A 14029-nucleotide genomic window follows, 5' to 3' on the forward strand; every position below is an offset into this window, starting at 1 on the left:
TGCTGACGACCATGATCTTGGTTTTTGAGGTGTTAAGCTTCAAGCCATATTTTTCAGTTATTTCTGAGACTCTGTTGATGAGGAGCTGAAGGTCTTCATGCTTACTGGCACGCAGAACTGTATCATCAGCATATCTTAAATTGTAGATCTGAACACCATTCTACTTTGAGGTAGGAACATGAGCAGAAATTATTGATGAAAATTAGTGTTGTCTATGGAAGATGTTTTACAAGTCAATATTCCCTTGAATATAAAAAAGAGAAAAGTTGCTGCCTAGAAAAGGTTTCTATATCTAGCCAAAGCAGAAATCGCCAGGGAGCACAAAGTCCCATGTTTGAACATGTTGGTCCTGCAACGGCCCTGCAATTTCCTGGCTTTCTGAACATTTCTCTTCTATACAACATATAATGTTTCCAATTCAATCTCTATTATGGACCAGAAAATGTTTGAATGGGAGTTTTTTTGGTTTCATGGAAAATAACACTTTCCTACTGGATCATCTTGATTCCATTTTAGCTCAGCAATAGGTTCGCCATGAGATGGGACCTTTGCTATGAGAATATAGGTTTGAATAAATAATTAAGGATATAAAAATCAAACAAACAAACAAATAAAATATTCTATGTAAAATGTCAGCACTTCAACCTGCATTTACTCTAGTGCTGACATAAGAAGGAGAAGCGAAGGCGTCTGGAAAGGGACGGCTGACTTTTCACCTACTTATTTTCCCTGGAGATAATGTTTCCGAGGAGATGAGATGGGAGGGGGGAATTCCTTTGAGTTGGAGTAGATTAGGGGTAGAATGACTTGGAAGATCGCCAATGAGTGCAGGGGAGTGGGGAATGGAAAGGGAGGGTTTTGGGGCTGGACGTCAGAGTTGGCTTCGTTTGGAGTCAGGTTAGGATGTCGTGCTCAATAAAAAGGAGTTTTTTCTTCAAAGATTTTGTTTGAAATGCATTTTATTCGAGACGACCACGAAACTTGACATAAAACTTTAAACGTTACTTTAAACGTGGCTTTGAGATGAGCAGCATATAAATTTAATAAATAAATAAATGGGCAAACTAAGAGCTGGAGCAAGGATAATGTGGAAATGAGCACTAAATTTATAATGCTACCAAGTTTTAAAAGTGACATTTATTAATGCTATTTCAGCTACATGAATATTGTTGTAAAATAAAAACAACCAAATATCACTTTCAATGGAAGAAAGTATGATAACAAATCATATTAATTTAGATTATGTTTGATGTATCAGAAGATTTTAAAAAATACAGAACAGAAAATAAATCTGTTTCAATTAATTTAATTTATTTAGGACATATTCTACATGATTACTCAGTATATAACTAAAAAATAACAAAATATTTTGAAGAACATCTTGCAGAAGCCAAAAGTCTAATAGTTTAGAATCAGGAAGAAACTATTTTTTTACAGACAGTAACACTTTCTGGAAGCAATTGATGCTAAGATGTTGATCTCATCAACCCTATGTTACATAAAGATATAAATAAATGCATTTCTAAGTCACATTTCTATGCTCTACGAAAAATACTGAGCTTGTCAATCAGCATTACAAAAAGCAGCTTTTTTTCTTTATTAAAGCAAAAAGATATCCCAATGTGTTTTAGAAAGGTTAATAGATGTGTCCCTGCCCTTTAGAGATGACATAAAAATATTGTGAAGGAGAAAACATAAGTATTTATATAGGCTTTCAAGTCTGTAAGTAGAGAAAACAAGTTCCCTGCACCTGCTCCCTCATTATTCTAGAGATAGCCTCCTGCTTATTTAGATGTTCTTCCAAAAAGGCAACAGTACATTTTAACAAAGCAGACACTTTGAGGAGATAAAATGTAATGCGTATTCTCAAAAGTGCAAAAACTCAAAATGTTCTCAAAAGTATGAAAACTCAAAATGGAAACCTCAATCTTGTCAATAGATGTTCATTTAATCTAAAGTCAATGATACATTTCTGGGTGGAGTGCTGTACAGTTCTATTCTCTCTCTCCCACCTCCTTTTCATTATCTACATGAAACCATGAATGACGCCATCTGCCAGTTTGGAGTTCAGTATCAACAGTATGCTGTGGGTATAGAACACAGCAGCTTGCGTTCTGGTGTAAAAGTCACCATTCCAGAATAAAACCTTATTTTATAATTGCACCAATAGCTGCCAATAACCTTCTAGATGAAGTGTTGGTCACCACCTATAAGGCCCTATACAACATGACACTGGGTTATATTACAGACTGTCTTGCTCTATAGGATTTTCATTGTTGCATTCTTTGAAAGACAGCCTACTTAAGAACCCTACACAAGAACTGTGAGGACTGTAGATATACATCTTCTGTGATTGCCTCAATATTTTGGAATACACTGCCTCCAGACATCTTAACAATTTCACTTCTGGCATTCAGGAAGGCATTAAAACACTTACTTGGCACGTACATGATTATTCCATGACTTTTTTAAATCACGATTTTTATGTAAAAAGATGGTTATTTTACTAAGATGTTTTATGTCAATGTTTTAGGATTGCCACTTCTCAAAAATTAAACTTAATATACTCAGTTATGGCTTGACAATCTAATTCTGTAATTATTTATACTATCAAAGTATCCGCAAAAGCCAGACTGCTTGTGCATAATTATTTTAACACTGTTTTACTATGTATGGAACTGACAGGGTTTTTTAAAAGACATAACTCTTAGATCCACATCAACATTAAAAAGATCTAAAAATTGACTTTAAAAAAAAACTTGATACAGAATAAAGGAAAGAGATTGATAGTCTGCCTGCAATTATCTGAATCCTGCACTGGTTAAATACATTGTCCTGAATTGCTAAATGAACTCTTTCATCTGTATCAAGGTCTAATACCTATGTACATTAATTAAAGGCATGTAGTCATTTACCACAAACAACTAGTACTAACACCCTATGATATAATTATAAAAAGTGCTTACATTCATGCTGAACATTTCAATTAAGAAATAAGATTCTTGTAAAATCACAAATAGAGCCATCTGTATCAGAATTGGGCAGATCCACGTTTCAGAATGATATGTGGCTTTGGCTTTATTTTACACATTCATTAGTGTCTCCAATTCTGTCTCATTCTATTCCACATTCCAGATCTAAATAAGCCGCACAAGCACATTGCACAGAGATAAAAACCATAATTTACAAATTGTTATGTCCGTGCAGGCGTGAGTAGAGACTTTTCTTCTGCCATGCAGGTGCAGGACATATTTTAATGTTATTGGTTAAAGGCTGATAGTTTTCTTTTAAAAGGGGCTATCAGCCGGAAGTTGCATGTTGGTTTTTACTGAGTCATTATCTGCAATAAACAATGCTGCTGGAAGTTTGGCTTCTCATCTGAATTCCTTCTCCCACACATTCCATTGGCGATGAAGGTGGGATTGCTGGGCCCTGAGCCAACGTAGAGATAAAAGAAGCACGTGTGAGTGGAGACTGTTTTGGAAAGAGAATGGTTAACTCACCAAAGTTTGTTCCGTTTGATCCTGAAACACAGACGTGGGATTCTTATCTAATTCTTTTTGACTGTATATTGGAAGCTAATGACTATACCAATATCACAGACTATTGTAAATGAGCACTTTTTTTGAGTGTTTATGGAAAAGAAATGTTTGAGATGGCAAGGGCCCTCATTGTGCCCCAACCCCTGCAGACAGTTCCTTGGGAGATATTATTAAGCAAATTGAGGGAATATTATGCTCTTCGACCATTTTGCATTACTAGAAGACATGCTTTTTACCATAGGGACCAGGCAGAAGGTGAGTCTATCAGTTGTTATATGGCAGCCCTCAGGAAAGCAGCTATCTATTGTGAATTTAGCAACTTAGATGAAGCCCTTCGAGACAGATTGGTCTGTGGGGTTCAGGATGTTCGGTTACAGAGACGATTATTGGCAAAACCAATGTTAACGTTACAGACAGCAGTAGAGGAGGCGCAAGCCGCCGAATCATCAAATAGATTAACAGAAGAGATACAAAAGTTGGACAGCCCCCTGGTGGCTAGAAGGGGGGAACCGTCCATCGGGAAGAAGTGGAATTACGGGAGGACACTGAAGATGAAGAAAATAATCATGATAATGTCTATTGGTTGAGAGCGACTAGCAAGGAGCATAGATGGACAAAGGATCGAAAGTTGTTCTCACGTATGGAGTGTGGCAGAAACCGCTCGAGAGCTATGTGTCGCCATAAAAACACCATTTGTAAATGGTGTGGGAAGAAGGGTCACCTAGCACAAGTTTGCCGTGCCACATTGCTTGCCCCCCCCCCCCAAACTGGACAGACTTCAATTCAGAATGGGGGGGGGAAGCGTGGCCCACCGAGGCTAGGAACTCCAGAGGACGAGTGTTTTACTATTAACACGGATGCGTGTCGTTCAGAAAGGGTGAACAATCAAACCGGGATTCCAGGAAGTAGTAAAATTTACATTACTGTCCTTATTGCGGGATCTCCCTGCCGGATGGAAGTGGATACAGGGTCAGTAACAACAATTGTACCCTGGCAGACTCTACAGAAATTAGAGCCGAGCGGAAGCTTATGCATAGTCATATTCGTTTGAGAGATTATCAAGGAAATAACATCCCCATTAAGGGTAGCGGAATGTTCCACATAGAATATAAAGACTTCTCCGGGCCACTTTAATTGGTTGTTGTTGAAGGTGCACTGCCTAACTTCCTGGCGTATGCGCAGGAGTGGAAAACCATATATCTGATTTAACATTCAAAGGTTTTGCCCCCAATAGGAAAATCTCAGGCCTTAATTCCAAATTAATCTGTGTAATTTCCAAAATCCATTGCCGTATTTTTTTCCAATATTTAACCTCCTGTGGGCAGGTCCACCATTGGTGAAAATAAGTTCCATTACTGTAACCGCACTTCCAACAGCAGGCAGATGTCCCGGGAAACATTTTAGCTAATCTCGCCGGGGGGAGATGCCACCAGTAGACCATTTTATATATGTTTTCTTTGTATGAAGAAGCCATAGTTAATTTCATATTTTTCAACCAAATCTGTTCCCATTGCTGGAAGTCAAGGGGATATCCAAAATTTCGCCCCCATGATATCATACATCCTGTCCTATCTGCAGAGACAATAAATATGCATAACATTTAGATAGTATCCCCTTCCCTCCTTCTAATAAGATCTTATCCAATTCTTGTCTTTTACGGTAGATTCCTTCACTATATAAATCTTTTTTATACCTGGAGTGCACTTGAGAATAAGACCACCAGTCTATCTTATATCCTTGAAGAGTTAATAATTCTCGTGACTTCAGATTACCCTGAACATCCAAAAAAACTTCATACGTCAAGGTTTTCTCCCCTTTATACAATGTCAGGTAAATCTGAGCTTCCTGCGCCGAAATCCAACATGGAACTTTTGAATATACTCTTCTTCTAACCTTTTCCCAAGTGTACCCAAGCGTCCTATGTAAATAGTGATCAGTAAAGTGTCTAGGGCGGCCGGATGGTCCCGGCCATAGAAAATAGTGCCAGCCATGTTGAAGACTGGCTCCCTCAAATGTCAAAAGTCGTCTCTTTTGTAGGACCATCCATTCTTTCACCCAAATCAAGTTCGCTGCTTGGTGATAGAGCTCCCAATTTGGGAGTCCAAATCCTCCTCTATTTTTGGGTTCTTGTAACATTTTAAGTCTAATCCGCGGCCTCTTTCCCTGCCAGATAAATTTAGATATACTCCTATCCAGATTTGTAAAAAACTCCTTATTCAACCTTACCGGGGCTGTTTGGAATAGAAATAACCATTTGGGTAACACGCACATCTTAATGGTTGCCACCCTTCCCAAAATTGATAGCTGGAGATTTTTCCATCTTTCTAGGTCTTTGAGCATCTGGCTGTAAAGAGGAAGATAGTTATTCTCCTTTATGGAGGAGCATCTGGCAGTCAACCATATACCCAGATACTTAATTTTATTTGTTATTCTTAAACCCATTAACTGCTCCAGCTGTTGCCTTTGCATCTGAGTCATATTTTTTGCTAGGATTTTAGTTTTTTCTTCATTCATCAGTAATCCCACTACCTTCCCATACTCTCTAATCAAGCGTAATAATTTCAGGCCCAAGTCCAGTGGTTGATCCAAGATAAATACAAGATCGTCTGCATAAGCCTGGACTTTAACTTCCTCCTGCCTAATCTTCATTCCTCTTACTTCCGTGTTTCCTCTCACTTCTCTAAGCAGGGGCTCTAAAGTTAATACAAATAGCAATGGGGAAAGGGGACATCCCTGTCTTGTACCTCTACAAATTTGAATTCTCTCCGTCTCCTCTCCATCTATGAGAACTCTTGCAGTCTGCTCCTGGTAGATAGCTCGAATTGCCCGAATAAAATTCCCACCAAACTCCATACATTCCAATTGAGAAATCATAAATTCCCAACTAATTCTGTCAAACGCCTTTTGGGCGTCAACAAAAATTAAAGCTAATTGTTTATCCAGGCGATTTTTGAAAAATTCTAGTGTATTCATGATAATTCTAAGATTATCTCGTAGATATCTATTAGGAAGGAAGCCGTTTTGGTCTGAATGAATGAATTGGTTAAGGAAGCAGCTAAGTCTGGCTGCAAGAACCCCCGCAAATATCTTATAATCGGAATTTAGTAATGATATTGGTCTATAGTTCTTAATAAGAGATAGATCAGTTCCTTCTTTTGGGATAATAGAAATATAAGCCTCAGTCCAAGATACTGGAACCTGAGCTTCTTTTATAACCGCATTAAATAAATCCATCATGTGACTTCCTACCACGTCAAACACTATTTTGTATAATTCAACTGGAAGGCCATCTCTACCCGGGGTTTTGCCATTCGCCTGTGCTTTCATAACTGTTTCTACTTCCTCCATCGTAAATTCCGCATTAAGAATTTCCTTCATTGTTTCTGAGACTTTAGGCAAGTCTGTCTTTTCCAAATATTTCTGAATTTCACAAATATTTTCCTCTCCTTTCTGATAAAGCTGTGTGAAAAAATCCTGAGCTACCATTCTCTTGCCTTCCTTAGTACAATGAAGATTCCCAATTACATCTTTCAGCCCTTCTATTCTCCGTTGTTCCTGCTCTTTTCTAAGCCAGTAAGCCAACCATCTTCCTGTTTTATTCGTCCTTTCAAAAAAAATTTGTTTAGTCCACTTTATTTTATTTGCTAATTCCTCTTGATCTAATAATTTAATCTGGTGTTGCCAGTACTCCCTTTCCTCTATCAATGTTGTCTGGGTTAATCCATTTTGCATCCTTTCTTCCACCCGTTGTAATTTATTCAAGAGGTTGTCTCGGTGTTTCTTACCCGTCCTATGTTTATCAATCATATATTTGATTAACCATCCCCTCATCATTGCCTTAACTGTATCCCATGTATTGTATATTGAAGTATCCTCTTTCTTATTTTCCTGGAAAAAAAGATATAACTCCTTCTTAAATTTACTCATAAATTCTTCATCTTTCAGAATACCTATATTCATTCTCCATCTACCCTTCCTACAATGTGGGATCTTCCAAGTTACCATTAGCGGGTTATGGTCCGCCCACTGGTTGGGCCCTATTTCCACTTCCGAGACCAGCCCCCTCAACTCAAGAGACATCCATATCATATCTATTCGGCTCCACGAGTGGTGTCTGGGAGAGAAATAAGTATATTGATTTTTATTGGGATTTCTCAACCTCCATATATTCTGTAATCCAAATTCCTCCCTTAAATCATTACATATTTTTGGTAATGTTCTCTTAATATCCTTCAACCTTCCTTGTATGTTTCCTGGGACATAATCCTGCATTCTATCCGTTACAGCTCTGAAATCTCCACTAAACAGACATGTTCATATTCCAGTTCCCCCAGTTTAAAATATAAGTTTTGATAAAAAGTCCTCCGATTGTCATTAGGGGCATAAATACAAACCAATAAAGACTTCCACTGGGCAATTTCTATTTCGAGCATGAGAACCCAGCCTTCCTGGTCAGCAAAAACCTGTTGGGATTTCAAATGATGTCGTACATATACCACTATCCCTTTTTTTTTTTTGACCTACTAATGAGGTATAAGTTTTAACCAACGCCCGGCATTCTAACAAATGGTTTTGATCTTTTTTTTATATGGGTCTCCTGCATGCAGACAATATCATACTTAGCCTTTCTTAATTTATTCAAAATCCTACTACGCTTATTAGGAGCATTTAAACCGTTAATATTTACAGATATCAAACGCACAAATTCCCCCATTTCCTTTTCTCACCTAAGTTTTTACTTTCCCGCTGTTATAGCCTTCTTAACTGTTTGTTTTGTCTCCCTCTGAGGCACTGTTAATTCCTCAACTTTTTGTGTTCCCCCACCCATTCTTTCCCACCTTTCCTTCTCTCCTCTCCTCTACCTCTTCTTCCTCTTGCGATTCCTCCAAACTTCTACTTTCCCCTTCTCCTTCAACATCTAATTCTGACAAATTAAATTGTTGTTCCATGAATTCTCTTGCTTCTTGAAGACTCCGAATCCTCACCTTTTTATCCCTCCATGTCATCAATAAACCTTCAGGTAATAACCAACGATACGAAATTGCATTTTTCCTCAGGAAAGTCGTCAAAAATTGATATCTGCGTCTCTGTTCCCTTACCCGACGTGGGATTTGTTTCAAAACTATCATCGGTTGGCCTTTATATGTAATAGTTTGATCCCTTGTTCATTTATAAAATTCTTCACACAAAGCTTTCTTGTTAAAACGAACGTGAATTTCCCGAGGGAGATTGTTCCTTTTTGCATAGCTAGTGAATACTCTAAAGGCCTCATCAATATCCCGTTGGATCATGAGTCTATCTGCCTCCAAAGTTTCTGCAACTATTTATATTTCAATACCGCCTTTCTCCCATAGGACGCAAGGCTGTGTACAGTCAAGAAAAAATATAGATATACAAACATCTTTTTTAAAATTGCTAATTAAAATTATTATTATAATATAGTTTGGCCCAATTAAATAGAACCCAAAATTAGATAACATTTTAAAATCATTCACATGTTCATATGTTTAGCCCCGCCTGTTAGAACATCAGAGTCTTGAGGGCACTGCAGAAAGCACGGAGATCAGGGATATTTCGTATCTCAGGGGGCAGTTCATTCCAAAGGGTTGGAGCCCTCAGAGAGAAGGCCCTCCCCCTGGGAGTCGTCAGTCGGCATAATTTGACTGACGGTACCCTGAGTAGTCCCTCCCTGTGAGAACGAACTGGTCGGTGGGAGGCTATTGGTGGCAAAAGACGGTCTCGTAGGTACCCAGGTCCTAAGCCATGGAGCGCTTTAAAGGTGATGACTAACATGCATATCATTTTCTTAAACTGCCAGTTATCATAGAGAACTATGTGTCTTACTCCACATCGAATACCATATCTGCTGTCAAAACTAGCCTCAGAAATTATGTTTAATTCATAACCTTATCTATTTTATTTGCCTTAAAACAGACAATTAACAGACAATTATAAAAGCAAAATGTGTTACCTCCTTTTCATGTATTCGGAACAATGCTTGTTCATCTCGAGAAGTACTGTTTTTCCCCAAACCTAACTTGGGTGACATCTATTATAAAAAATAATATTTTGTATTTAACACCAGTGTTAACACAGAGAAAAAGTATTATAACAAGAAAACCAAAACCAGGAGAACACTACATACCAATGAGAGGGACATAGGTTTCTCACGTAAATATCTAGGATTTTCAAGCTGAAAAAGATACATTAAAAGAGATTTAATATGAAGACTTTCTGAACTGATAAAGTCTAGATGAAGATGTTTAAAGGGTTTATGCTTAGTTTATGATAGAGACATCTTAAAAAAAAAATCTCATACTAAATTCATGAGACCAATAGCTTAGCTTTTAGAGTCAAAGTCCCTCAAGCAAATCTTCACAGTTACTGTGAAGTAAAGAGGAAAAGTGAGATATAAATGGAATGAAAAAGCTTATATTTAAGAGAGAAGGAGGGAGGGAGAGGGAGAGAGAATCACAATATGGGAAACACTCTTCTCTTGAAGCAGGTTATGATATCCTAAAGAATATTTTGAGAAACAACATTTTAACTTTTATGTATTTATCTAATTTTTCTCTGACTTTTCTTATTCTTCAGCTCACTCTGCTGTTCACTCTCTGTTGTCACCAGACAACATCTCTGTGGTACAAACTGAAAGACTATGAATAGTTCATAGCGATAGAACTGACAGCTCATAGAACTATTCTTTTTACATCTTTGTTAAACAGCCTAATAATTGTATTTAAACACCAAACCCACTGTTTCATTTATTGAAACAGTGCAATTATGCAAATACACATTGATGCAACTAACACTTTTAGCATCTACAAAATGTTTACTTATTTCTATTTTTAAAAAGTAAATTAGCAATTCTGGATGATTTCCAATATATACAGACAAATGCTACATACAGACAAAACAAGACAATTTCAAATTGTTATTGCCTGAAAGGTCAATGTGTAGTTGTTTCATTTCATCTTTCACTATATCAAGGTTTTTCATGTTCATGCTCCTTATGTTACTTGGTTTCACACTACTGTTAATTCTGACTTTTTAGCTTTCAGTTTTGTTTTTCAATATAGCAACATCAGCAACTAGACATCCCAAACATATTAATCTAGCTGCATCACAAACATTATTCATTCACTACATTTCAATTCTCAGCTTTTCCTCAATATTTGAGAGCCATTCTTTATTTTTAAGCGCTGACTGTCATGTTACAGAAATTAATTAACCTGACTGCAGTTGTCACCTATGAGTGAATTACCTATAGGCATAGACTTTGTAGACTTTGTTAGGACAAGAATAATGAAGCATGGGACTCATTTATACAAAACACAGCTGGTTTAAAATGTAATACTTTTATAAATGTATTAGAAATATATATATTTGAATAATAATTGCATTAGATAGCTACTTACTTATTTATTTTTATTTACTATGAAATTTATATGCTACCCATCTCACCAAGCTACTTTCTAGGCAGCTTAAAAACAAATAAAAGGAACAGAATAAAACATTAAAATATTACAACAACAATTTTTACTATTAAAATTAATTTTAAAATTGACAAAGATGTTTAGAAAAGGAGCAAGGTACATTGGATGGAAGTAGAGTATTTTAATCCATTAGCTACCCTCCAGTATCACACATCCCAATCAACAGAGCCAGGATTTCAGGTCCTTTGGGAAGGCCAAGATGATGGGTGCAGATCAACCCTGTTTCCCCAAAATAAGACATCCCCTGATAATAAGCCCAATCGGGCTTTTGAGCACATGGCAATATGGCCAAGCGCTTATTTCAGGGTTCAAAAAAATATAAGACAAGGTCTTGTTTTCAGGGAAACACGGTATATACATATGGCAACACTGAAGCTCCAATATGGCTCCTAGAGGAGCATGTCAACAGAATTGTAACTATTTACAATTAAAATGATATAGAATACTATTTTTCTCATTGCGTTTATTCACTTTCTATATTTTTTCTTTAAGAATGAATGCATTCTTATCTTAGTAGGACTTCTTTTCATTTCTTTGTTATTATTTTAAAAGAAATAAAGGAATAAATTAAAAATTTCAGAAAATAATTATAATAGCAAGAAGCCATTGACTTTCAGGAAAAATATCATGATGGATAATATAATAAAGCTTCATTAAATTTTTCCTTGGAATTATTTTTTAAAACATGCATAATCTTGATTTAAAAATTGCATTTATTTTTATCCTATGGGCAGATTTTATGTTTTATTTATTATTTACATAATTTATATTCTGCTCAATTTTAAATACTCCAGGAAGCTAATATAAAATATTCTAAATATTCTAAAACAGTCAATTTAAAACAACAAATATAATTAAAACATAATTAGAAATTAGAAAAAACCAACTAGAGTACCTTAGGCACCAGAAGTAAAGAATTGTTAACACCTTTCTGAATTTTAACAGTGAAAGGGTAATTCTCCCTTGGGAAATTAGAATACTACAGAATGAGAGAGATATTGTAAACAAACAAACACTGATTCAGCAATTCTGACTCTTAAATGTTCCAAATCTTCATTTCCTGGACTAAACACATAGGACAGGTAGACTGTTTTTGGAAGAGAGGGTTCCCTAATAACATAGGTCCTAGTCATGTAAGATTATATTAGAGGTCAATCAGTTTGAACTGTACACATAAGCATACCAACAAATGCAAAGCCCATAATATAGACGTAACCCTGCCAAAATGGTTGTCACCTGCCAGCATGGTGACTGCCGCATTCTCCCTAAGCTTAAGTAAGCTTCCAGGTAGTCTTCAAAGGTAGCTCCAAGCTGAATACATTTCAACAATCCAATCTCAATGTATCCATGATTCTTGCAAGAACATCCCATTCCAAAGGGAGTATAATTGGCACAGCATCTGGACAAAGTCTCGCCTGTCCACAATTTCTATTTTCTATTCAAGAAGCACTTGTGAATCCAGTAGAACATATAAGTCATGAACCTATTAGGAGAAGCACCATCCAGAGCCTGCATAGGGCCAACACCACAACCAATATCTGATGTCTTCTACATAAACAGCAGCCACCAATACTGAAGAATCTTTAACCAAAGAAAGAGGGAAACTTGTTTCTTTTAGCAAAACTTTGCTAGAATATACTTCCTGCACGTAAATTACCATAACCTTATGGTAATTTACCATAAGATTAAGGGGGGGAAGCAGAAACACCAGTTAAGGTTAAAGATTGTCATTGCTCCTGGAAGCACGAAGCCGAGAACACCAGCCTGAAGATGACGAATGAGACTTCGTCGAAACGTCGCCAAGACACTTCCAATTTTACGTGGGAGAAGACCCGAATAACCAAAGACATATATATATATATATATATATATATATATATATATATATATATATATATGTGTGTGTGTGTGTGTGTGTGTGTGTGTGTGTGTGTGTGTGTGTGTGTGTTCTGAGGTTTTCGTGGGTATTTGTATGTAGGTCTTTGGTTATTCGGGTTTTCTCCCGCATAAAATTGGAGGTGTCTTGGCAACGTTTCGACGAAGTCTCATTCGTCATCTTCAGGCTGGTGTTCTCGGCTTCATGCTTCTAGGAGCAATGTGTGTGATCGCAGCTGTTTCTTCCTTTTAACTGCCAGTGGGAGTGTGAACTGATTGGGTGGGAGCTTGGCTGTGTTCTGATTGGGTGGAGGTGTGCTCTGATTAGTTGGGGGTTTGGCTGTGCTCTGATTGGATGGGGGGTTGGCTGTGCTCTGATTGGATGGGTGTGTGTTCTGTTTAGGTGGGGGCTTGGTTGTGCTCGGGTTAGTCACACTCGGGTTAGTCACACTCCCACTGGCAGTTAAAAGGAAGAAACAGCTGCGATCACACACATTGCTCCTAGAAGCACGAAGCCGAGAACACCAGCCTGAAGATGACGAATGAGACTTTGTCGAAATGTTGCCAAGACACCTCCAATTTTATGCAGGAGAAAACCCGAATAACCAAAGACCTACATATACATATACATATACATATACATATACATATACATATACATATACATATACATATACATATACATACATACATACATACATACATATATATATATATATATATATATATATATATATGTGTGTGTGTGTGTGTGTGTGTTAAATAAAGGTGAATATTTGTAGGTAAGGGCTGAAATGAGGGATCTTTGTGTTCTTTGAGCTTGGTTGTTTTCTTGCAAGGTGTATTACTACCCAAGTAGTGGCATCATCAATGCCAGCAAGCACTCCTAATTTTAGAATATACAATAAACTACTCCATTCATAAACTCCATTCATAACTGAACCATGTTCAAATAGAATCATCACATTCAAGCTGAAAGTCTAAAACAGGAGTTGTAACTTTTCTATGCTACGTAGCCCTGAGGATGTTGCATGTTTAAACCTGGATGGGACAATTCCCCATCCAAGAATAGGGCACAATTTGCAGGTCTTCTGGGACTCGTACTATTTGATGAGC

General features: G+C 37.1%; 1 protein-coding gene across 1 annotated transcript in view; it reads right to left on the bottom strand.

The window, feature by feature from the left end:
- CEP112 (centrosomal protein 112) overlaps positions 1-14029 on the bottom strand; it is a 276604-nt gene that overhangs the window by 229838 nt on the left and 32737 nt on the right. Inside the window, exons 7-8 of the mRNA XM_070934742.1 lie at positions 9688-9735; positions 9514-9591 (exon numbers count right to left, since the gene is read on the bottom strand). Of these exons, the coding sequence (XP_070790843.1) occupies positions 9514-9591; positions 9688-9735 (126 nt within the window). The remainder of the gene's footprint in view (positions 1-9513; positions 9592-9687; positions 9736-14029) is intronic.

This window comes from Pituophis catenifer, unplaced genomic scaffold, assembly GCF_029215685.1.
Source record: "Pituophis catenifer annectens isolate HBS135680 unplaced genomic scaffold, rPitCat1.0.hap2 SCAF_2, whole genome shotgun sequence".
NCBI classification, from domain to species: Eukaryota; Metazoa; Chordata; class Lepidosauria; order Squamata; family Colubridae; genus Pituophis; species Pituophis catenifer.